This window comes from Eumetopias jubatus, unplaced genomic scaffold (genome assembly GCF_037043125.1).
Source record: "Eumetopias jubatus isolate StellerSeaLion01/CBP00866 unplaced genomic scaffold, mEumJub1_p1.0 scaffold_1, whole genome shotgun sequence".
Classification (NCBI taxonomy): Eukaryota; Metazoa; Chordata; class Mammalia; order Carnivora; family Otariidae; genus Eumetopias; species Eumetopias jubatus.
In genome coordinates this window covers 171,763,715-171,789,782 of record NW_028274807.1, presented here as the reverse complement: position 1 = coordinate 171,789,782, position 26,068 = coordinate 171,763,715, and the positions used below count along the sequence as shown (strand labels likewise).

Sequence of the window (26,068 nt, the reverse complement as noted above, 5' to 3'; positions counted from 1 at the left end):
CACACCTGCCCTGAAGGCATCATGGGTCCAATAGCAGGTTCTTCCCCAACCACTGGCATCATGGGGGTGCCAACACACCCATAAACACCCATGTTTAAATTCCCAATTTCCACTAGGACTTGTGTCAAGTAACATTAGGGAGAAGCTATGCCCAAATAAACATGTTCCTCGGAGACTCAAAGCAGAATCTGCAGTTACAGTTGGGGTCTGCAGTGGCTAGTTCTCTGTCACGTGCGGGTGGGTTTTGCTGTGCTAGAACCGTGGTTCTCCCGCGGGATGTCTGTCTGTTTGGCCAGGCTGCAGTGCTTGCCTCAACTGGGCACATGCATTCGGGCCAGCTACCCCAGGCTGCTCCTCTCCACTGTCTCCTCCCTTTGTCCCAATTAGAACAACGCTTCCAAGTTGCTGCTGGCCATCATGGAGAGCAGGCACGACAGTGAGAACGCAGAGAGGATCCTTTATAACATGAGGCCGAAGGAACTGGTGAGTTGGGTGGCTGATCCCCTGGCCGTGACACGAAGCACAGTCAGAGCAGGATTTGTGGCAGAAAGGGAACCTGCTGCCTTGAGTTTTCTTAAGGATGCCAAAGAATCAGCAGTCTAAAGAGAACATCGGACTCAGGCCTCCGACCAGGCTGGAGAAAGGAGGTAGTGCTGCGAGTGAGTGGGGTCTGCCCTCTCCCCGAGGCACAGCCACAGACGGCAGCCGCCCTCACCTCTCCTTTCCCCTCCTGGGGGCTGGGAGCCTGGCAACCTGGAGTTCAAGTCCACAGCTCTCCCTTTCGGCCCCGTCACCTTGGGTGGGCAGTTGACCGCTGTGAGCCACAGTTTCCTCATCCCTAAAGGGAAGATGATAATATCCTGTAGGCCAGAGAGTGGCTTTGGAGACGAGACCAGACAGTTGGCATCAGGCCCCTAGCACAGCGCCCTCCATGAACTGTAGTTCCTTCCTCCCCCTTCCTCATTCACTGCAGCTCTTCGTGCTCTGTCTGCGTCCAGAGCTAAGGAATCCCCATCTCTTCCAGGGGCCAATAGTCAGGGCGACAGAAGAGTGTTTCTTGGGTGCCGATGTCTTGGGTTTTGTGTTTTTTTTGTTTTTTTTTTTTTTTCAAAGAAAACACAAATCTTGTTTGTTTTTGCAGGGTGATACTCACAGTGGGCTGTGACTTCCAGGGTGGAGGTTAGTGCTGCAACCTGTGAGACAGGCAGCTATCAGAGACAGTGAAATGAGCTGAGGAGAGAACTCTGTTGGGACTTTTTCCCACACAAATAAACTGTAACTGACAGCACTAAATGAGGGCACTAAAACTTTTCTGTTGCCTGGTGACCTGTGTGCGCTGGGGGCCAGGCTAAAGTCCCTTCATGTATTCCTTGAAATAAAGTTAACAGTGAGCCCAGCTCTTTGATCTCTGAGGTCAGGAGTGAGTTCTTAGCCTGAGATGGACTCCCTCTCTGAGTTTACATCATAGCTTATGTAACTGGGGGCATGGGGGGAGGGGAGCTTGAGGTGTCCCTCGTGAGTAGGAACAGAATGACTTCATAGAGACCCCGTTCCAACTCTCATGGACCCATGGACCAACAACATGCCCCCATCTTGGTGGGGGGAGAGGGGTTAATGTCAGCCCCCAGGGCCATGGGCACCACAGGCTTCTGGGTGGCCCCCTTGTGGTTGGAGAACATCATTCCCAGCTCACGGCAAGAGTCAGAGGCTTCCTGGAACAAACATGGTTCTAAGAATCCACACAGAAGAGAAGCACTCATGTCTAGGACACATCTGCACATATGTGTGTGCATATACATGTGCACATACGTGTATATTCTGGCCCCCACAGCCCATGCAACATGTTGTCTATTCAGTTTGGTATCAGAACTAACAGGAAATCCAGCTCAGAGATCAAAAATCTCGAGGATCTTTTCTCCAAAATTACTTTCAGGGCCAGACCCGATGTCAGTACAGAAATGTGTGGCCCTCTGCATGCTTGCTCTGGGATAATGAAAAATAACTCCAAGGAATAGCCTTGTGGCAATGCAGGAGGCTGAGATGCCCTCTGAATCATCAAAGAAAATGATTAATTTTCCCTTCAACTTGGGTTTTCCCTTCAACTTAGGGTTTGTTCTTATTCTTTGAATGATTAAATCTCGAATGATTTGTTCATGTGATAAACATTGGCCAGGCCCAACTTTGTCCAAGGCATTGTGCTAGGCACTGGGCAAAGATTGAGAAATGAGCAGACCCAGCCACCAGGCCCTGAGTAGGGCACCGAGGTAGGTGGGAACAGTAAGACAGGTACAGAAATGCTCTAGGAAATGTGCTTGCAGCGTGAAAAAAAGCAACATGCATGGGTCCTCTGGTAGCAGATTCGAGATCAAATCTCAGCTCACTAGCTGTATCATTTTAGGAACGCCCCTTTACTTCTCTGAGTCTGTTTCCTCATCCATAATAAATGATAATCTTTGACACTTCATAAAATGTTTATGAGCATTAAGTTTCCCAAAATAAAAAAATGTTAAAATACTTACACAGTGCTTGGCACAAAGAAAGACCTCAGTAGATGTTAATTGTTAATGGTGTTATTTTTACATGGAGTAGGGATGGAGAAATGTGGACAGGGGAAAAATGTAGAATCAGAGATAATAGTTTGACTAGCTCTTTCTAAAGGCTAGTGGAATTCTTACTAGTTTTTCCTGAGATGGCGAAGGTTGGGGGTTAGGGAGAGATGGCGGGAGGAAATGTAGAGAGAGAAAAAGTCTTGCTTCTAGTCTACATTTTCCTATTTTATTGTTTCCAGGAACTTTTATAACCATTGTCCTCTTCAAGGGAACAGAATAGCTCTTGGTCCGACTACCGCAAATGGGTTTCATTTCTCATGTCGGTGGAAGCTGATTGGTAGGGACTGCCTGTGGCAGTGTTGAGAAGGATTCTGAGGCTGGGTCCATAACCTGATAGGAAAGAATGCTGAGCTTCCTGGGCCCTGTCTGCCCCAGGAGTGGAGACTGGAGATGCCAGTCCCGGGCGGGTCTTCCTTCAAATGGGGAGCTGTATCTGCTTGACCGTTCTTGCAGGTGGAAGTGATCAAGAAAGCCTACATGCAAGGTGAGGTGGAATTTGAGGATGGAGAAAATGGCGAGGACGGAGCTGCCTCCCCCAGGAACGTGGGGCACAACATCTACATATTGGCTCATCAGGTATGACCTCTCCCTAGGTCCTGGCGCCAGATGTTGCTGGCCTTCAGCGCCAGAATTCCAAGGTGAATGTGTGCTTAAACTTGCTTTTCCTTTAAGGTTTTAACCTCGGGCTGTATGTGTTCATGATAATGTGGCTCCCAGGTACGAGTGGCAGCCTGACCCAGTGTGCTGAGTTCCAGGACTCTTCCATTTTCCCATGGTAGCGTCATGTCCTTGGAAATCCCCACGTTGCTTAAAAGCCTTCGCACTGAGCCTTGACACTTCGATGGTTTATGGCTGTGTTTGGAGACAGTTGAAAGGAGTCTTAGGCTCTTCATAAATATTGATGAGTCTGTCTTAACAATCTGAAGAAATAAACCTCAGCTGCCTTGCCTATCACATTTAGAAATCTTGGGGAACTAACTTATCATTATGACTTCTTTTTGTTTGCTTTTTGGGGGGGTGTAGTAATACTTCCTACCTTGGCACCAAAATGCCCTGTTTCATAATTCTTTTCCCAAGTGGCTGGGCTTTTGAAGATACTTTCTTTTTCTGGAGGTTGATGTGCCTTGAGCTTGCTGATGTGTGTGGGCAGCTTGTAACTCTGCTGCAGGCTTGTGCTTCCTGTCCCTTTCACCTCACTGAGGTACAGGAATTGGGGATAAAGCAGCGACAGTACCGGGCAGGAGGTTGGTATGCCCTGCTACAGCGTGCTGGCGGAGGAATAGAAAACAGGCTCCTGCCCTTCATCTCTTCCATTGCCCGTGTTTAGCCACTGAGAGGGTTTGGGAACATTCTGAATGGAGACTCCATGTGGCTGTACAGAAAACCCCATCTCCCTCCCGCCTGGCTAAAGAAATCAGGGGAAAGAGGGACCTCACGTGGGCCTGAGCTTTCCAGGCTGTTCTGCCAGGGTCCCAAAATAGCTGCTAAGCAGAGCACACCTTGATGGAATGCAGCGAGCCTCCTGCCACCTTTGCCCTTCAGCTTGCCGCTGCTTAGGTTGCATTCTTTATACCCCAGGCTGGAAAGGAGCACGTACGTACGTGCCTGTCGCAAAGAGACAGTGACTCCCATGTTTTCTATATTTGCGTTTTAGTTGGCTCGGCATAACAAAGAACTTCAGACCATGCTGAAACCTGGAGGCCAAGTGGATGGGGATGAAGCTCTGGAGTTTTATGCCAAGCACACGGCCCAGATAGAGGTAAAAGCAGGGGGAACTCAGAGCACCGGCCTGTGGTGAGGGCCTGCAGAGGGTTCTGCCCTGTGCTGGGGTGGGCACACAGTCATTCATCTGAGCAACAGCATGTTGCTTATGAATCCTGACAAGGCCATGGGGACAAGTAGAAGGTGTTCTAAGAAAGTCTAGCAGAGGTACCTGTTGGAGACTGGCGGTCACAGAGGCCTGTTCTGAAGAATGACGTCCAAGCACAGACCTTCGGAAAATTCGGAATGAAACAGGCAGATTCTAGAGGGAAGAGCTTTGCAGACATGGGGAGTGACAAGTGGAGGCCCTGAGGAAGGAGATGCTAGGTGAGGGTAAGGAGCTGGAATTCAGGGAGCAGCAGGGAGGGCAGCACAGGCAGCCCCAGGTCCTACAGAATCCCATCCGCCATCCTTGCAAGAAGTCCGGATTTACCAGGAGAGCCGTGTGGAACCTCGGGAGAGGCTTACACACGAGTGGTACCATCAGATCTGCATTAAACACACATACACACAGCATACCTTATTCATCCTCTGTGAGCAGATGGGGAGATGCTGAGAGAAGACTCTGAGAGGGTGTGTCATTAGCCCAGCTAGCAAGGCCAGAGATGGGATTGTGTGTAACACAGGGCTGGCTAACCCCAGAGCCCCTGGGTGCATTTTGTTACCTGCATTGAACACAGACTTCTGTCTCCAGTCTCTGGGCAGTGAGGGATGGTGTGCCTTGTTTAGCTAAGGAAGAAGTGCACAAATTCAATATCAGTGTCAGAACAAAGATTTTGAAGGGCTAACAGACTCCTTTGGGCCATATGAAATGTTCAGGATGGAGACTTTTTAGGAATATATTCTTACCTGATGTCTCAAGTGTGTCTGGGCTGTCCTAATAAAATGCATCACCTTACTGATGAGTTGACCAAAGCAGTGCATGTGGGCAAATACCCTTGATTTATTGTTAATGATGAGAAGCTTGATGGCAGGGCCAGCTCTGTCCCATGGGGCCCTTAAAAGACAAGCTTTAGGTGTTTGCAACATAGAATGTCAGAGCTCCTTCGTCCACCGGAGAGAAGACTGAAGCTTGCTCAGGTTAAGAGTTATGAACAAGGTTACCCAGCCTGTTAGAGGTGGGGAAGGATTGGAATGTGTCCTCCTGACTCCCAGTTGTTAAGTATCATGAAAAGGAGGTGTGGACAGATACTGAATGATGGAGAGACATGGCCGGGCATGCTGTCCCTAGCTCTCAAATCCTGCCCTTGGCTAACCACCCATTTCTTCCACTTTCCTGAGGGAGTTACCTGTGCAAAGCCAGAGAACACCCGGTTACTCCCTGTGGCTTCCTACAGAGTGCCTTTGGCTCTCAGGAGTTAGGCTGGCTAGCCCTGGAGTCTGGGACTCAGTTCTTGCCAGGAAGCCTCCCTTTCCCTCTGGATTCCAGAAACACGTCTCACATCATATCTCTTCAGCTTAGGGAGATCTACGGCCCACTTGACTGTGCAAAGCAGGCAGGCTCTTGCCAGCAGGAGACTGCGGAGTTGGTCCCTGAGCCTGTCTGGACAGCAGTGTCACTTGCAGGGGGAGCTGGTTCATGTGCAGGCTCCTGTCACCAACCCCCACACCACAATTCCAGTTAAATGAGGTTGACTGAAGGACCAGAATCAGTATGACAGTGAAGCTTCCTGTAACCTGATGTCCAGCTAGATTTGGGAACCACTGGTCTAAAGACCACGTCTCCCAGAATTTATAGACATAGGGCTATGGGAACCTGTCACACATCTGAGAGAGCTTTCCACTACAGCCTGACTAGAGTCACCTTTCTTGCTGTGTCAGGGAACAAAAGTGTTGAGAACGTGAGAACTAGATCTTCCTGAAGAGGGCGTAGGCCCTGAGCCTCACCTGACTTCTCCAGCCTCTGGGGAGGAAGGGTAAAGACAGGTCATGCCCCCGTTGTACTGTGACCTGCACCCCTTTTGAAATCCCTACCCCCCCAGGATGGTGACTAAGTACAGCATCCTAGAACCTGAACAGTCCTCACCAGACTGCCTCCTCTCTGGAGATTGAGCCACTCTAGAAAGAACACGGAGAAAACCTGTGAGGTGTCCACGCTGGGGCCCAACAGAGCTGCTTCAAAGAGTACTGAGCACAACACCAGTGTTAAATGGCCGGACCAGTTCACACACTGTATGCTTTAGATGCCATGACGAGTAAGAGATAGGAGGACATTGCAAGTGGATAAACCACGGGTCTCTTTTTAAAGTTCCTATTTAGGAAAAAACAACAACTAATTTTGCTATCAGAGAAGTTTAGGTGAGGTCTGTCCCATAGTCTGGTGCTGCACCATCCAGTATGGAAGTCATTAGCCACGTAGGGCTGTTTAAATTAAAATTAAATATTCAGGGGGTCAGTTGCACTAGCCACGTGGGGTAGATGCTCAGATACGGAACCATTCCTTCATTACAGAAAGTTCTGTTGGACAGCCCTAGCCCCCTCATCTGGATATGTACACAAAGTACAGTTTAAATTCTTGAGACAAAAGTTAGTCACAGTAAAATTGATGGGTCTCAGGTTAAAACAAAACAAAACAACCAACTCTTGGAGACTTGCCCAAACTGTTTTTTGTATAAATGTAAGAGACTTGGCCCAGTCTGGGGGTTATAAGATCTGAGAAGACGCAAGAACAGGTTTGTATTATACTCAGTCGTGAACACCAAGCCCATGATCTTAGCAAAGATTCTTAGTGAAAGGTTTTTGAAAATGACTGTTTAAGCTCCTCCATTTTCTCACCCTAGATTGTCAGATTAGACCGAACCATGGAACAGATTGTGTTCCCTGTGCCCAGCATATGTGAATTCCTAACCAAGGAGTCAAAACTGCGAATATACTACACTACAGAGAGGGATGAGCAAGGCAGCAAGATCAATGACTTCTTCCTACGGTCTGAGGACCTCTTCAATGAAATGAACTGGCAGAAGAAACTGAGAGGTGGGTCAGCGAAGCGCCCACGGGACGGCAGGGCCATGCCATCCTGGGCTTTCACGAGCCTGGGCTGGGTGGTGGAGGGCGTGTCTCCAAGCAGGAGCAGAGCTAGCCTAATTTATGGCACTTTCTACCTCTGAGCACTGGGCAGATCTAGACACCTTTGTAGCTGAGAAACGGGCTTTAGCCTCAGGGAGGCACCTCCCCAGAAAAGTCTCCCTTCATGCCCCATCTGATTGGATTGGATTGGAGAGCTCTATGCAAGACTTTCAGAATGTCCTTTTTTGGTATCTTGATGTAGGAAATAAAAGGAAGGGAGAAAAGACCAGTCTTTGAGCTCATAGGATGGTGCACTTGAGCAGGAAATTGAGCCAGCTTGACTGCTCATTTACTAGCTCACCTGCTCTGAAGACACCAGTCTCCCCTTTTATATGGGGTAGCTTGGTTTTTAGACTCCAGTATCATTTTATAGGCAGTAGAATCATTTGCCACATAAGACTCATCGTTGCTCACCAGTGAGTCCTGTTGCGATGCCTGGCCAGTCAGGTTGAAATGACTCGTCTAAAACACTTTTATAGGGCTATCCCAGAGGGCTTCTCAGCTCCTGGTTTTTATTAGGATTTTAATGGGATCCTTCAGTACTGACAGTACGCTCCTTACCAACTGTTGTGACCAACGTAGAAAGGATCGTGCTTTATTTCTGTCTGTCAGCCAGATTTTTTTCTTTGAAACCCCGGATTCCAGCTACAGTTGTGATCTTTTGGACTCTTTCTGCAGGGCAGGGTGGCAGGAGGGGAAGCTGTGTTAGAGCTCACTTTCTGGGAGCTTCTGTCCTCTTCTGCCTCCCACCAACCCTAGGCAGAACAGACCAGCGTTCTTCACTGCACCCTTCTTCCACCTCACCACTTTTCTCCCTACCTCCCTGCACCCCTGGGTTTGGCTGGTGGCAAAGAGGGTTGTACATGCACATTGGCCAGGGGCCCTGTTCTTACCACACCCCCACCCCACAACATTCTCGCTCATCTCTAAGGGCTACCTCATCATCCAGCACTTTAAAACATTGGATGTTTTCGGGATGCCTGGGTGGCTCAGTCAGTGAAGTGTCTGCCTACGGTTCAGGTCATGATCCCGGAGTCCTGGGATGGAGTCCTGCGTCGGGCTCCCTGCTCAGCAGAGAGCCTGCTTCTCCCTCTGCCTGCCGCTCCCCTTACTTGTGCTCGCTCTCTCTCTTTCTCTCTCTCTCTGACAAATAAATAAATAAAATTTTTAAAACAGTAGATGTTTCCTGGGGGGCACCTGGCTGCCTCAGTAGCTAGAGCTTATGACTCTTGATCTCGGGGTCATGAGTTCAAGCCCTATGTTGAGTGTAGAGATTACTTAAAAATAAAATCATGAAAAGAAAATGTTTCTGGAGCCAAAACCCATTCCTCACCAGCCAGGTGTCTGACAGAGAGAGGGGCTCGGAGGCCTTTAGCAGAACAGCTTGCATGTCCTCGTTGGTAGGGATCCTGGGGGATTTAGGGTGCACTTCTAGCCGATACAGCGTGTCCTTGTAGCCTGCTGTGGACTTGACGCAAGCTCCTCCAGCTCAAGTGTGAGTGGCCTTGAACATCTACACAGCACAATGCTCAGGTGAACAGAGAAAGAAAAAATACCAAAAATAAGGTGGATATAGACCACATCTATTCCGTACTGTTATATTTTCAGCCATTAGGTTTGCTGGGGTCAGCTGTGATTCCAGCTTCCAGGGATGATCCTGAGTTCATGTATCCAGGCCTCCACAGTGGTCACTACAACTGTGATTTCCCTCTTTTCAGTGTGTGGGTCTACTAAGACTGGCCAGAGAGATTCATCCTCACAGTTCGCAGAGCCTATGAAAAATAGATCAATATTGTATAGGCTCTCCAAGAGGCTTAGGAACTGACAGAGGGGCTTTCAGCTCTTCTGCTCAGGTGAGATACCTTGCCATCTCTCCTTCTGGGACGTTGTCTTCAACCAGGCACAATGGGAAGCCCTCAGCCCCAAGAGGTGGGGGCTCTCACTCCCATTCCACTTCTGCCCCCACAGGCTGTGTGGCCCTGAGCGGGTGACTTCACTGCTCCTAGACCCTCACCTGGAAAGCGGGGAGTTGAGATTGATTGATTGCCAAATGACCACATCGTCATTCCAAGATTTATGTTGCATTGTAGCTGATACCTTCTCTTATTTAGCCCACCTTTGTTTCAGAAACAGTTTTTGTTTCAGTAAAGCTTGAACAGCTATAGTTGTCAACTGAAAGATTTTAATTGGCTTCGAAGCTATCTGCTGGTAAGAGAGAAATTGAAAACAGTAACTGAATTAAACATGATATGCATATTTAGCGAGGGGAGAAATGTACTCATTAGAAGTGTAATTAAAATAAAATACGTTTTCCCCTCTAAGTAGCGTATTTCTCTTCTAATAAATCTGCAAGGGAAAAAAAAATCTGCTTTATTCATAAGCTGCTTTCCCCTTTCCCAAAAGTATCACAGAATCACCTGGGCTTTGGTACATCTGTAGCCAGGGCTCAGATATAAAGCCAAGTCTGTCTAAGACTGATGTCACTCAGTAATTGCTTCTGCAGGTATTAAGATAGTCAGTTCCTAAGCTCTCCGGAAGCCTTACTCCCTGCTCCTCTCAGAGGATGCACGCACACACAGGCGCGCACACACGCATGCCCCCTTCAGCGCGCTCACGTCCTCTCTCACCTGGGCCTCTCTGACCCCTTCTCCTGACGTTCCCAGCCCCAGTGAAGTGAAAGCTCTGGGCTAAGAAAATGAGAAGATAGTGAAAGAGGAAACTGAGGCAGAGTTGCATATGCTGACCTTTTCCTGCTTGGGGTTTTCCCTCATGGTTGTCACACCCATCCAAATAGAGCTGGGGAATTCTGTTTTTTATATCCATAGAGTCCAGGTCCCTCAGCCAGGCCCAGTTCCCTCAGGAGAACAGATACAAAGGCTAGGAAAGAGGGTTACCAAGTGGTGCTCTGGGACGTAGGTCGTTAGACTGACCTGCCTCACTGGGGTCACAGCACCCTGTCTTTTTCTGTGAGGTAGCAGGTGTGTCGATCCAGCCAACTTGTACCCCTAATAAGTAGAAAACATACAAAGTACGGTGGGGGGGATTCAACACTGTGTAAGCTATGATTCCTTCCTGTGGGAACCTACCATCTTATGGGGGCAGGCAACACAGGATATTTTTAAGTGGTTGTAATTGAGGCGACTAACAATGAGCAGGGCTGTAATTAAGCAGTGACACGCTGTGGAAGTGTGGGAAAGACAAGCTTCTGAGAAAAGGTGGCATCTGAACAGCATCTGGAAGGGTAGATAGGATTTGGATAAACACAGTCCTGAGAGTTTGAAGAAAGGGAAGGCGTCTGCATTTCCTGTTGCTACTCTAACAGATTACCACAAACTTGGAGGCTTACAGCAGCATACATCTACTGTCTTAAAGTTCTGGAGCTCAGAAATGCACAAAGGTTCTCACTGGGCTAAAATCAGGGTGTTGGCAGGACCGCCCGCCTACTGGAGGCTCTAGCTTTTTTTCCAGCTTCTAGGGGCTTCCTGCATTCGCTGGCTCTTGGCTTCTTCCTCCATCTGCAAAGCCAGCCATGACCAGGAGAGCCTTTCTCACGCCATATGACTCTGCCCCGACACTCCCACACCCATCCTTCACTTTTAATCACTTTTTGTGATTATGTTGGGCCCACTGAATAATCCAGGATAATTTCCCCATCTCCAGATCCTTAACTTTATCACATTTGTGGAGTCCCTTTTCCCATGAAAGGTAACATATTCATTGATTCCAAAAATTAGGATGTGGACATCTTTGGGGGGTATTACTATTTATGCATCACACAAGGTATGTTAGTTGTGTTATATTGCTGTATAATAAATGACCTCAAAATTCAGTGGCTTCAAACAGTAAATATTTATGTCCTCCCAGTTTCTCAGGGCCCGGAGTTTGGGAGTGGCTTAGCTGGGTGGTTCTGACTCAGGGTTTTTCATGAGGTTGCTGTCAAGTTGGCAGCTAGGGCCTCCTCGTCTGAAGGCTGGGTGGACCCAGAGGATCCACTTCTCTGCTCACTCACGTGGCTGCTGGTAGGAGGCCTCACTTCTTCTCCATATGGGCCCCTCTGTAGGGCTGCTTGAGTTCCACATGACGTGGCAGGCGGTTTCCTCAGAGCAGATGACTGAGGAGAGCGTGAGCATGCACGTGCAAGGAGGAAGCTGCAGGGCCTTTTATGACCAAATGTCAGGAAGCACTCCTGTCACTTCTGTCTTCTCCCAGAAGCAGTAACTAAGTCCATTCCACACTCAAGGGGAGGGGGATTGAGCTGTACCCCTCGAAGAGGAGAGCATCAAAGACTTTGTGGACATATTTTTAAACCACCATGGGGACAGTGCACTGAGGCTAGAGGTGCAGCGTATGTTCAGGGAGCCACCACTAGACTGGGATGTAAAGGTGGCCTATCTGGGGAAGGGAAGTGGGAGAAGAGTCTGGAAAGTTAGATGGGGACATAGGAAATAGAAGATCATGCGTGTCAAGGTTGGTTTTTAAGTATCTTTTTGCCCATGGATAGATACCCAGTTGATTTGAAGGACTATTTGTTCATCATACTTGGAATGACACAATTTAAGTAAGTTAGCTTTATAAATATATGATTTATTTGTGAACTCTATGCCATACTTAAGGGCCATTTATTAGAATTAAATGAAAGTGTCCTACAATGGCTAGTCTTACTCTTACATTTGATATTGAGAACCCCCTTAAAGAGAATTTTGGCTTACATAGTCCATCACCGAGCTTTGCCACTTCCTGTTTTTCTTTTGCCTATGAGCTTTTTATATGTACGCTAATGTGGAGAGGATATTATAAATTCCCATGTACCCACCACTCGGCTCCAATCATTACCAACCCTTTGCCATTCTTGCCACCTGTCTCTTCTGGAGTTTCCATATCCAAATCAGACACGGGCTTCAGTCCCAGAAGAAACACCAGTAGCTATTGTTTCCAGAACAGATGATTTCTCATCTTAAATTTGTTTCGGCAATTAACTTAAAAAAAAAGTTTATTGTTAGTGGAGGTTGACCGAGTCCTGGTCAGCTCCTCTACTGAATGGTGACATGAGCCCCTTCCTCTATCCTTGTCTGACTCGAGAGGATCACTGACCTGGGTGATGAGATCTCCACAGCTTCTCCCCCCTGCTGGGCCTCAGTTTCCCTCATAAAACGAGAGATTTTAAATTAGACAGTGCTTGTAGCTCTAAAACTCTAGACTTTGGAAACGTTTCCTGTTTCCAAGTGCAAACATGAAATGAGCAATTATTAAATTACCCGGGGCTCTGTTTAATTGTGCCATAACTTTATTTTGGAGAGAAGCTTTCAGAGACTTGGCTGCTTGCTCTAGGCATCAGTACGGGGCCATTGAATTTGTCATTGGCTCCTGTCCTAAAGTTATATGATGACTTCATTGGGAAAGAGAAACACGCTCTAGAGACCCATTCTCCCATACTCCGTATTTCTTTGGAGGGAGATAATATGGAATGAGGCTATCTTTTGGAAACTCTGCTTCTGGCATGGAGACTGAAATTATTCCTACCACATCTATTTTTAAGCATCATCCTAAGTCTAAGGCACCACTGGAGAAAAACTTGGAGGGAAAGGAAGCACCACCCCACATGGTGTGGCCGGAGGCTTGTTGTTCTAACACCGAACATGCCTGGCCGGTATGGTATGGCCTCTAGGCGACTACAGAATCAGATGGCAGCAATATGCAAAATGTCTCTTGCCCTTCAGTGATGGGTTTGGTACCACATCCTTTCTCTACTGTAGCCTTTAGGAATGGGATCTCTACTGCTGACTACCCAGTCAGTAACTCCCTCCCGTAGTTCCCCTGCCCCCGGCATGATCATCAGACTTCAGGAAAATGGAAAATGTCTCAGTGTCAGGAAAGGGATCATTGTCTAGCTTTTAGGCACCAGTGAGTTAGTGGAGGATTTTGAGTGTGGCAATGGTAGCCTCCCTCGTCTGGGGCCCTGCTGGGCCAACTCTAAATGCTGTGTGTCCCTCCAACTGGAGCCCCACACTTCTAAAAGGCTGATTAAGTTCTTGTGTCTCTCTGGGCATTTCCTCTGGTCCCAGAGCCCTGGAAGGACTGAGGATTCAGTGCATGAACTCTGGGCAACCCCAGATTCCATAACTGGTGGTGCTGACTGGGGCATGCAGGGTTTTTAGATGTTCCAACTTTTCTCCTTTTCTTCTCTCCCTTGTCCCCAAATGCATCTTCTGTTCCAGTAACCACTCCAAACAGAAATAAACCAATCTGATGTCGTTATGAGCCTATGAGTCAACCTCAAAACAAATGATCATTTTTTACTGTTGTGGTAAAAACTGGGAACAAAAGTGGGCTTGTGGGGCAGAGCGGGAGGAAGGGCTGAGTGGGGTTCCCAGTGTTCTGACTTGTGGCTTTGAACCTTACATGGCTTGGTCTTTGTTTTCACAGCCCAGCCCGTTCTGTACTGGTGTGCCCGCAACATGTCTTTCTGGAGCAGCATTTCATTTAACCTGGCTGTCCTGATGAATCTGCTCGTGGCGTTTTTCTACCCATTTAAAGGAGTCAGAGGAGGTACCTGTATTTTTAATTTCAAGGAAACTATGAGAAGCAGCAGGAAGGTTATGACTTGCATCTTAAATATGGTCCCTGGAAGTGTTGGTGCAGTATTATGGGATCCCACTTACCCATTTTCAGACAGGATGAGATTGTAGCTTTCACCGCAGACTTAGTTTTGTTTTGTTTTGTTTTTAAGATTTTATTATTTATTTGACAGAAAGAGACACAGCAAGAGAGGGAACACAAGCAGGGGGAGTGGGGAGGGAGAAGCAGGCTTCCCGCGGAGCAGGGAGCCCGATGCGGGGCTCGATCCCAGGACCCTGAGATCATGACCTGAGCCGAAGGCAGACGCTTAACAACTGAGCCACCCAGGTGCCCCCACCACAGACTTATTTTTAAATCTCATTTAAAAGAATGTAAATTTTGTGTCCACATTTATCTACCAGGAAAGAAAGAAGCTGTATTCTCTGAAACCTGTAAGAGATGGTCTCAATCAGCCTCCTTGTTCTATATGTTGGGAAACTTTGTCTCCAAAAAGTTGAGAGATCGTGCCAAACTTTCACAGCTAGGTAGTGGTAGAGCTAACCCTAGAACATAGACATCTCGATGCTCAGTCCACTAGATTATTTTCCCCATACCATACTTACAGAATTAATTTCAGAGTGAAGAATTTTTAAGACATGTCTGGATTTTTTAATCAATTAATTAATCAATTAATTAATTATGTTGGCAAGGGGCTCAGGGAGGCAGGACTTGAATGACCGAAGACTGCACCTCCTTGGATATTTAGTTTATAAAGAGCCGTGTGCCACTACTCATGCAATAGAACATGATGTCCGTCCCTGGTCTTTATGGATATCCCCCCATCCTCACCATCTCTTTCCAGCCACCTGCCATGTGCACTCTACATATCTTGCTGAGAACAGGCAACAGTCAGGAGGGGCATCTTTGTGTTTGCAGCTCTTCGGTTTGCTTGACAGCATTCTAGAGTCATGCACACTTGTGGGGCTCTGGGGGCTGGCAGAAGCCCCTTTGCTGTGACACATCCACGGCCCCTTTTCTGACACCCTGGATAGCCTTTTGGGAGGTCTTCTCAGCTACATTTTTCATGAGAGCTATTTGGCAGATCATCTCACATATGTATGTCACAAACCTACCAGCAGCCACCTTTTGTGAAACATATGGAATGAAGAGCCCAAAAGTAAGACACCAAAACAGTGCAGGAGTTCAAGGCTTAGCTCTTGAGCCTAATAATGCAGATGTGTATACGTAATGAGACAGCATGTCTAGACTTAAAGTCTACTTAAGGTCCATTTTGAAAGTGATGACTTGTTCTGTGATGCTCAGGTATCCAACATACCCATTCGAGCAGTTAGGTTTTCTGTTTGGCCTTCAGTTACACTGAAAGCTTCATTTGAGTGATTATTTTCCCCCCAAAAGCAACACCTAAACGCAAGTCTGGGGGTACTTTCCTTTTTAATGCCATGTTAGGAAAATAAGTGCCCCTGTGTGAAGAGATTCTGCAGGTCAGCAGAGGTGCGAGTGTGAAGTGGTCTGTCGGAGTGACAGAGCCCGGCTCCCTTTGCATCTCAGGGAAGTCCTTATGCTCATCATAACCGATTCTTCAACCATTACTTTGGATGTGTTTTCCTTTATCCCCCATTTCTTTAAAAATATTTAAAATCGTTTTATTACACGCTTTGACCATTTTCTTCACTGGTCACTTGTGGCCACGTTGAGGCCCATGTCTGAGGAGAGGTAGTTGACAGCTCCCCTCCCCTGCAGTGGTCAGCCTCGTCCAGTGGAAAATCTAGACTCACAACATCCAGACTCAGTGTCCAGGCCTGGCTCTGCCACATCCTCACACGACTCTGGGCATGCAACTTCAATTAGTCTTCCTTGGCTTCTCTGTAAAAAGGTGCTTAAATTGACCCAGTAGTTGTAAAACCTTGATGTGGATTTGGAAATCCCTGTATAGTTCAGGGAAAAACAGTGGTTGACCCAGTCAGGATCCCTGGGGCATCCTATTTCTGGCCCAAACAAGTTCAAGACCCACTGATGAGAAGACTGTTAAAGGTTCTTCCAACTCTACAGTGTTGGGTTCTCAATGTGGCATCGACTCTGGCTTCCTGTTCTGGCAGTGTGGGCTGCAGTCTTTCATGTGTGTGGACTAAATGGAAAGCATCATTAGATCTCCCAGAAGGGAAGGAGATTGAGCTGACCTCAGGAAGCCTTTTCCACTACACAGTGACCGAGCTCACCTCAAACACTTCAGTTCACTCTCAGAGGGATTTATTTTTCCACTTGTAAGACATGTGGGGACCATCTTCTCTACTCGCTACTAACCATCTTCAGGAGGAGGGTTGAATTAGCCCAGCCTCAAAATAAGATCGGGTTGGTTACCTGAAAGTATTTCTTTGAGATCAGTGTTTGTTCATGTTTGACTCTAAAAACCAGGATTTCCAAAGTGTCCCCATTGAATGTCCCCCTTTTGATGAGGGTTCTGTGGCATCGTAGGCCTGTGGCTGCCCAGAACACTGGTGGCCTTAAAAGCTCCTTTTCAAAAGTATCATTTTCCCCCTTTATTTAAGAACTGATGAGTCACACAGGCTCCAAAAGCATGAAACCTGGGCACATTCAGATTTTTTACTGAATCTGTGAGCATGCTATGATGATTAAAGCAAATATGGTACTCCTTTTAAAACATTACCATTTTTGAAATTTTCAAATATACAAGTAATAAGAAGTTACTATACTGCCACATATCTATTAGCCCAGCTTTAACAACTACCAACATTTTGTCCATCTTGTTTCATCTATTCTCCTACTGTATTTTCTGAAAGATTTTAAATAAGTCTAGACATCTTGTTGTTTTGCCCATAAATATTTCAGTGTGCATCTCTAACTTCTAAGAATATTGCAAAATATGTATAATTACCATAACATTATCATATCTAACAGAACTAACAGCAAATCATGTAATAGCTTGTCCATATTCATGTTTCTCCAATTGTCTTAAAGATGTCTTTCTATAATTGGTTTTTTTTAAAATCTAGCATTATTTTTTTAACACTTCTTTTATAGTGGGGAGACAACAGGTTTTTATTTCGGCCCCTTCGGGATTTGGGTATGTCCACTGTACTGGTCCCATTTATTATACTGAGACCTTGAGGCAGTTTAAGATGGCGATTAAACACTTAAGAAAATGAAAAGCAAGACACAGACTAGGAGAAAATATTGACAAAATATGTATCTGACAAAAGGCTTATATCCTGAATACATAAAGAACTCTTACAATTCAATAATAAAAAGACAACTTGATTAAAACAGTGGGCAAAAGATGTGATCAGATATTTCACAAGAGATTGGCCAGTAAGCACATAAAAAAAGATATTCAACATCAGTAGTTATCAGAGAAATGCAAATGAAAACTAGAATGGCATACCAGGAGAAACCTACAAGAATGGCTGAAATTGAAAATGCTGAAATACTAAATAAAAATGAGCAAATAATAAATAAGAAAATACTGACTATACCAAGTACTGGTGACGATGTGGAACAAGTGGAACTCCCACGTACGACTGGATGGCAGAGTCACTCTGGAAGACGGTATGGTTGTGTTGTAGAAGGTTAAACATAGGATCCAGAAATCTTATTTCCATGTATTTGTCCAAGGCAAAGGAAAACATACACCCATTCCAAGATTCGTACTTGAATGTTCCCAGTAACCTTATTTATAATAACTGCAAACTGGGAACAACCCAAATATACATTAATTGTTGAGTGAATATGTAAATTGTGGTATATCCATATTGTGGAATATTACTCAGCAATAGAAAGGACAACATATTAATACACAAAATAACCTGACTGAATCTTAAAAATTTGCTAAGTGAAAGAATGAAAAAGACTACCTCCTAATCTGATTGTTTCCATTTTTATGAAATTCTAGAAAGTGCAAAGCTAGGAAGGAGACCAGTGGCTGCCTAGGAGTGGAGCTGGGGCAAGGCCACAACTGCAAAGAGCACAGGAAACCTTTCAGGGGAATAAAAATGTTTATATCTTGATTGTGTTGGCAGTTACATGTGGTTCTATGGCTGCCACGTATCTATTAGCCCATGCCAGAATTCATCACGTTAAGCTGAAAATCAGTGGATTTTATGTGTTATTTTTTTAAATTGGTGATTAAGGACCATCAATTTCAGAGGCATACAGACTCCAGCCATTTGCTGTGTCACCTTAGGCCTGAGTAATCCAAGACGCAGTTTCCTCTAGAGGAAAATGAAGAGAATCATAAGCTGGTTGGGAGGATCACATAAATGATAATCAATGTAAAGGGCTTAATATAGGATATCTAACCACTGTTAAATGCACAAGAAATGACATAAGCCTCGATATCCACATCTTCCCAAATTTCTGAAAAGCTTCTGCCTCTCTGTGCCCATTTTTAATCAGGTTTTCTTTTGAGGGATATCAAAAGGGAAGAGGTAAGGGGTTGGGAGTTGGGCAACAGTTTCTAGAGAAAAAGTGTCTCAGCGGCATGAACAGAATGAACTAGGGCAGCCAGCAGGCTCAGGGAAGAGCTGTAACTCGCAAGGGTGTCTCTTTCCTGGGTGGGGCTTCAATCCCAGCAGTTCTGGAGAAGTGAAACTCCTTTATATAAGTGGCCTTAATCATGTAGTGCTGCTTGTTTACATCTGAAGGAGACTCAAAATGTGACAGCATTTGAAATAGGGTTTTATTTTTTTTTTTAATGAGTGTTTTACAGAACTATATTTTTAGCCATGTTGGCTCATGTTATATAACTAAGCCGTCTCGTGGGACACTCTAAATAGAACTTGAAATAGCAAGAGATGACAAAAACTGGTATAAGCTCTTTGACTACAAGGATAATCTAATTGTAGGATGATGTTAATGATACGGAAGTTGCCTTCCTCCTTCCCTTGAAGAAATCTGATTCAGGCAAGGGACCTGCAATTTTCCTTTGCATACTTTTAATAGAAATTAGAAGTTTAGGCTTCCAGTTTGCCTTCCCGAAGAGTGAAATGTGATACATGTATGAGTTTTATTGATTGAACAGATTCATTTGACGAGCATCTACGGGGTGCTGTGTGCTTCCCTCAGGGAATTTGGTTGGGGGGAACCCGATTGGGGGGCAATTAGGGTAGGAGGGGAGAGAAAGACAAGTAAACTGACCACCAGAAAATAGTGTTCTATTGGGATGACTGGAGTGAGTACTGAGAACACAGAGAGGGAGAGGCACCTGGCATAGTTTTCTGAAGAGGAAGGGGGTTGGGGAGGTTTTTGGAAGAGTTGACATCTCAGCTAAGACCTAGGATGAATAGGAAAGGGAAAAGAATTTCCCAGGTAGTAGGAACATGGGTCAAGGCTTGGAGGTAAGAAAACATGGATGTGTGACGGATTACATCTGGGGCACAGAACAGGAGGTGAGAGTTTGGACAGTAAGGCCAGTTTGGTGATTGCAGAAACTGTCATTAAGCCCATTTTGGTCTGTCACCTTTTACTCCATGAAAGCACTGATCTTTGAGAGCTCCGCCTGTCTTTTCAGGAACACTGGAGCCACACTGGTCAGGACTGCTGTGGACAGCCATGCTCATCTCTCTGGCCATTGTCATTGCCCTCCCCAAGCCCCATGGCATCCGGGCCTTAATTGCTTCCACAATTCTCCGGTTGATATTTTCAGTTGGATTACAACCCACGTTGTTTCTTCTGGGAGCTTTCAATGTAAGTATAAATACCTTCATAGCCACGTTCTTGTTGACATGCAAACAGGAATGCCTTCCATTCTGGTTCCTAGGATCTTGGCCTGGGCTTTCAGTGCGGCAAAAGACTGTTCAGGTCAGCTGTTAAAATAGCAGAAGCAAGAGTTGCGTGGGTGGACATCTCCCTCTTAACCTTCTCACGGTACAGTGAGCCTCTTAATCTATTACCCGGGCATCCACAGTCTCCTTTTTGGGGAATTTCCCTCTCAGAAGTAAGGCAGGAAGAGGGAGAGCAGTGGAGATGTAAATTATTTTTCCCAGTCAGGTCAGAGGTTTGGGGGGACAGGAGATTTTAGCCGAATGGTCAAATATTAAATGGTATCAGTCAAATGGTCAGATATTAATACAGCACACCCACTTCTGGTGAGGACCACATGGCGCCAGGAGAAGAGGCAGAAGGACTTGTTCAGACAGAGATGGAGCAGGTAGAGAGGTAAGGAGAGAATCGGGGTTATTTCAAAGTCAGTGGTGACATTTGGAAGTGCTCTTCCACTGTAATTGAAGGACAGATGCCACCTGCACCCATAGGGAGAATTCTTAGGAAGCAGAGATAGCTGATACAGGACCATAGGTTGGAGAGGTTTCCTGGTGAAAGGAAGCAAAAGGTTTGGACATGGGAGGCACTGTGGGGATCGAAACTGCTTTCTAGAGGTTTCTGCCCTGAGCATATAAGGAAGCTGAGGTTTTGCTGTGTAGAAATGGAAGTCATGTTGCAAAATAAGGTTAGTATAGTAATTCAGTGCAGCAGTAAATGTCCCCAGATGGGTATTCACATGGCAAAGGCAGCAAGGACATTGGGGGAGAAGGGACCACTTCAAGTTGACAAGCCCCAGGGGGGGAGGTGGGGTTTCAGCTCTGTCTTGGAGAATGGCTAGGACCGGGCCAGAAAGCAGAAATTGAGAAGAGCATTCTGCTGTAGGCCCCACAGGCCAGAGCAGTGGGGAAGGCCCAGGACACTCTCAAGAGAGAGCCAGCAGGAACGTTTCCCTCCACTGGGGTTCAGGGAGGGATGCATGGGACCTACTCCCGGCACAGGTTACCAGGACACTGCATGGTAGGAGAGTGGCCTTGGGCATCATCCTCCGGGTCAGTGTTTCCAAAGCAGCCTCCAAGTTGATAAATCTTAGGTGAGAAAGAGGTTCAGTGGTCTAGTCCGTGAGGGAGAGCCTGGGTTAAACAAAATTAAAGGGTTTTTACTCTAGGATTTCTGAGAGACTTTAACATGCATGATAAGGGTTATGAATCTCCAAGAAATGGAAACCGTGTATCTCTGTTTCCTAAACTTACTTGCCCACATTTTGTTTTAAGTATCACTTGGAATTAGTGTTGTAGAATATAGGTTGGGAAACTCTATTCCCAGTAGTGGGAAATGACTCAAGTTTTTTTGAGCAAAGAAATGGCATATACAAAAAAGTATTCTTGGAAAAATGCCCTCAAGTAGTGGAATGTTATGTGGATTCAAGTGGGAGGGACTGGAGGCAGGAGGACCATTTCAGACCCCCAGCAGAGCTCTTGACTAGGTGTGACAAGCCTGGGTCTTGGTCAGAGCGTGGAAGGAAGAAGCAGGTACAGATGTCAGAGCTGGAAAGGACAGGGTAACGTTTTGTGAGTCAGAGCCTCACACCTGAACGCCATGTAGGGCCTCAGTCGGGGTCCTTTTCTCCAGGCCAATAAGGTTATTACTATCTTGATGGGGTGATGAAGGAGGCAACCCCAACTCCAAATTTTCAGTCACAGATGACTAGGAAAAGAATAATGCAACTAAAGTGGAGTCATGCAGGGACCTAATTTTCAGGGTGAAAATGTACTTAAATTGTTGATTTACTAGGCTTGAGATGATAAGGCAAGCCATTGTTAGCTGTGGCATTTGAAAACATATGACCAGAGTGACAAAGACTTAGCAGTGTTACAGAAGGGAAGGTAGGTGTCATTCACTGATGTAGGTATCATTAAGAGGAATCTACTTAAGAAGGAAATATAGAATAAACAAAAAAATAAAAGGGAAAAAACTCAGTATTTCAGGGGTTGTTGTCTTATGGGCTGTTTAGTTTTTTGTTGTTTCTCTGGGCTTTAATCATTCCACAGGCATCTCTTCTTTAACATAAATCATTTGGGGGAAAGACTCAAACTAGGCAATTACCATTTATAGTAAAAGCTGGGTGAGGAGAGCTGAAATAACTATAATAAGTAACTAGAGTGAATGAAAAAAGGTAAACACTCACATGGAGCACATAGGAGACAAAAGAAAGTAGTTATGGGCAGAGAAGGAGCATTGGGCATACAAGGGCCGGCGAAGTGGGACAGGGTGGTGTCCTGGCAGCCAGGTGCCGGCAGAGTGGTGGGATGGGTGGGCTGGTGAGCCGTCGTGTTGCAGGAGCCGGGATTGGGTGGTAAGGGCCGACAGACTGCCGCCTGCACCCTGACTGGGTCCTTTGTAGACTGGGGGAGAGGTGAGGCCAGAAGCCAAACGTCAGACTGATTAAGCAGGGTCGGTAGGAGGTGGGGGCACCAGGCCAAGACCGTGAATACATATGGGCTGCTGAAGCAATGGAGGAAACGAGGGCAGAAGTTGTTTAAACCGAGGGCAGAGCGGATTCAAGTAAAGCAGATTGCTCTGTTGAGACAGCAGGAGCCGAGGCATGTCTGAGGTCCTAGAATATAATCAGAGCATGGCCTTTTGTTTGTTTGTTTTCCTGAAACCCCATCAACACAGATCATCCAAGGTCAAGGATACTTTCTCACCCAATGAAAGATCCTATACTAGTGATGGGTAGAATATTAGGGAAAAAGTACTGGGCGGTTGAATGTTTATCCTGTCTGAGAAAGCCTAATGTTCTCTGTGGGTGTTGGCTTCCTCACTTTTCTGATGGCGGAGAAGCTCTCTTACACTGACTGGCCAGATTAACAGGCAGGATTTCCCTGGCACCTGTGGCCAAGGCAGCAAGGGGAGCAGAAGATGGTTTTACCAAGTACATCCGAAAAACTTTCCCTTCCAGTCTTCTCTTGATCAGAGTGTTTCTGTCAACGTGTTGCTGGAGATGGACTTTTGGGCATGGGGTTTCTATTAGAGGTGGAACTATATTACACAGTAGCTCAAACTCCGGCTGCAAGTGTCAAAAACCCGAATCCATGCCTGCTGAAGCAAAGGAGAAGATGCATTGGCTCGTGTGACTGAGAAATGAAGATCCTAGCATCAGGTGCAGCTGAGTACAGGTGCCCAGACAGTAGCCTCAGGATCCAGTTCCATCTTTGGGCTCCGCATCGATTGTACTCAGGCTCCGTGGTAGGGCGAGGTGGATGCTAGCAGCTTCAAAGCTTACTTTCTCTTAAGTTCAAGGTGAGGATGAAGCAATAAAGTTGTCTCTTGCTGCAGTCCCAGGAAAGCTCTCATCGGATATCACTGGTTCCATTGGGTCATGTGACTATCCCGGAACCAGTCCTTATGCCGATTGACTGGGATGGAGCCCCACCCAGATTTCAAGGACTGATACATGGAAAGGGATGGATCCCCAAAGAAAAATTATTAATCCCGGGGGCGGGGGCAGGGAAACAGAACTCATCCTGAAGTCCCTTACTTTTTTTTTCCCCCCAACAAAATTATTTCCTCTATGAATTTAGGAGCAATGAAAGACAAGAACTAGCTGGTTCTCATTAAACTGCAACCCTTATACTGCCTAGAATGTAACAGAAATTCAGAAAATGCTTTTATTCATGCTGATCACAGGGTTCATAGATTGAGGTGACTTCTGTGTTTGACTAACTCATATAAGAATGTTAGAAATGATTCATATCTCATTTCGAAAATCATAATTTCAGTATGTGTTAATTTTGTTTTTGTCATATACAAATGCCACTTGATTACTATTGCTCATGAAGTTATTTGACTACCACATAATTTGTAATATGCCTGAAAAGCAAAGTAACGATATGACTTAGATCTATAAAATGGTTCTGGTCGGGTTCGGTGGGCACTTAGTGCAAAAGGAAGCTTTGTTTGGGCACAGTTGTGGAAATACCATTGCGTGAAAATGGCCCTCGACGGTCATGAAGTCTGTGCTTATCTGGCTGTTCCTGTCATTATTCTCAGGTCTGCAATAAAATCATCTTTCTAATGAGTTTTGTGGGCAACTGTGGAACATTCACCAGAGGCTACCGAGCCATGGTTCTGGATGTTGAGTTCCTTTACCATTTGTTGTATCTGCTGATCTGCGCCATGGGCCTCCTTGTGCACGAATTCTTCTACAGTCTGCTGGTGAGTTCCTGGTAGGGAAAGATTTTACATGTCGAAAACTAGGAGTGTCCCGTGTCTCTCCTCACAGACCCCTCCTTTTAATGGTGATTGGTATGTCAGGGCTAATAAGGTCACATGCCTCATTTCCAGTATCTGGAGAAGAAAGTTACCCAGGGAGCAGGGCAGCTGGTAGAGGACCAAGAGGTGTGTGATTGTGCTGCTTGTGTGCACATTGGGCCTCTCACTTTCCAGTGGTATACGGTGCCTACCATCTGGATCAGGGGATGTGTCCTCCACATGCATCTTTGCTTTGCTTTCTTTCTTGGACTCAGCCAGTGCTTACCAGGGAGAATGTTTTTTGAGACTGTCATCATCTGACAGTTCTCATGGGATCCGCTTCCCAGGGAGAACATGTAGTGACGAAATAAGAGGAGGAGTTTTTTCAAAGTCCCAAGATCTATGACGGGAGCTCAGTAGATTTATTGGTCCGGGAGACCTTTTCGCTGGAAGTTCTTTGGTTCCAATCTGAGCCAAGTGATTAATGTCTTGATAGTCTATAAAATGAGTTGGTTCAATCACCTTCCTCCTGAACAGGTTTTTAAATTATAGACCAAATATCTACTTACTTTCCTGTCATTAGAGGGAATCTAGACCTATAGAGTTGTAGATAAGAAACCTTTGCCTTGTACCTACATCAAATGACAAGAAGCATAAAGCTGAGCTATCTGCAAGCAGAACTATCCATAAAGGGACTAGAAGAATTAAAATGTTAGGATAAAAAATGATCAAAGGGATTTATTTGCAAAGGGTAGAGCAAGGAAAACAAGGGTAGAGCAAGGGTAGAGCAAGGAAAACTCTTCTGGGAGGTATTCTCCATGTGACCTCTGGACTGGTTACTGAATTGCTATGTGCCTCAGTTTCCCCATCTACAAAACGAGAACAAGCTGTCCCCCTCACAGGGCTGCCACAGGGATTATCTGCAACTGTGCATGTCAGGGCCTTAGAATAGCACTACAACACAAGAAATGCTTAGCAATTCTAGCTATTACTGTCTTTGTCACCACTTACTTCCTCTGCCATCCAAAACACCATAAAGAATTCACCTTTCAGGTCATCAGGATTAGCTCATTCCATTAGTGGTAGATGTTGGCAGGCTGAGGGAAATGGATTGTTTTACCTCATTTTAAAATAGGTCTGGCTATAGTTTGAGGTTTTAGGTAAAGAGGTCTCTGGATGCACTTGTGATGGCCATTATGTGGCCTATTTTGGTCACTCTGTATCAGAAATCTTGAGAGCTCTGTGTATATTTCTGAGCCTTTTTGTCTCTTACAATAATGTCCCTGGATAAGGATCTGGGGGTGGGTGGGTGTGGGTGTGTGTGTGTGTGTGGTTTTTTTTTTTTTTTTAAGATTTTTATTTATTTATTTGACAGAGACACAGAGAGAGAGGGAACACAAGCAGGGGGTAGTGGGAGAGGGAGAAGCAGGCTTCCCACAGAGCAGGGAGCCCGATGCTGGGCTCGATCCCAGGACCCTGGGATCATGACCTGAGCCGAAGGCAAACGCTTAACGACTGAGCCACCCAGGCACCCCGAGGATCTGGTTTTGGAGTCAGGGAGACCCATGTCCTCCTAGGCAAGGAGGTAGAGCTCAGTTGGAGGTCTCTCTCATCCCAACCGAGGGATCTCTCCCAAGAGACAGGAGATTCTGCTTCAGACAGTGCCATCTCTCCCTGGAAGGGTGTGATTTTGCCTATGTTCTGTGTCCCGTTGGCTTCGTTTCCCTGTCTCTACCTTCAAGTCCTCTGCTTTTGGTCCTTCGAGATGACGGCTGGCGCCCATGCTAGACGCAGGGCTGTTGTAGGGAGACAAACCAATATTCTCTCTGCCCTCACAGGCCTCACGGACCACAAAATCATTGTTACCGCCATTTATTGAATGTTCCCCATGTGCTCTTTTCATACTGTCTCTCACCACGACATCTGAAGTAGATGATGTCTGCAAATGACAGATGGCGAAACTGAGGCTAGGTGAGGTTAGGTAACTTGCCCAGAGTCACCCAGTAAGTGCCAGAGACCAGAGAGCAGCT

General features: G+C 46.1%; 1 protein-coding gene across 1 annotated transcript in view; it reads left to right on the top strand.

Annotated features, from left to right (window-relative positions):
• The window catches only part of ITPR1 (inositol 1,4,5-trisphosphate receptor type 1), a 320,000-nt gene that overhangs the window by 257,745 nt on the left and 36,187 nt on the right, over positions 1–26,068 (top strand). The window contains exons 46-52 of the mRNA XM_088027511.1: positions 388–483; positions 3,063–3,185; positions 4,264–4,368; positions 7,151–7,343; positions 13,860–13,982; positions 19,537–19,712; positions 23,838–24,002. Of these exons, the coding sequence (XP_087883637.1) occupies positions 388–483; positions 3,063–3,185; positions 4,264–4,368; positions 7,151–7,343; positions 13,860–13,982; positions 19,537–19,712; positions 23,838–24,002 (981 nt within the window). The remainder of the gene's footprint in view (positions 1–387; positions 484–3,062; positions 3,186–4,263; positions 4,369–7,150; positions 7,344–13,859; positions 13,983–19,536; positions 19,713–23,837; positions 24,003–26,068) is intronic.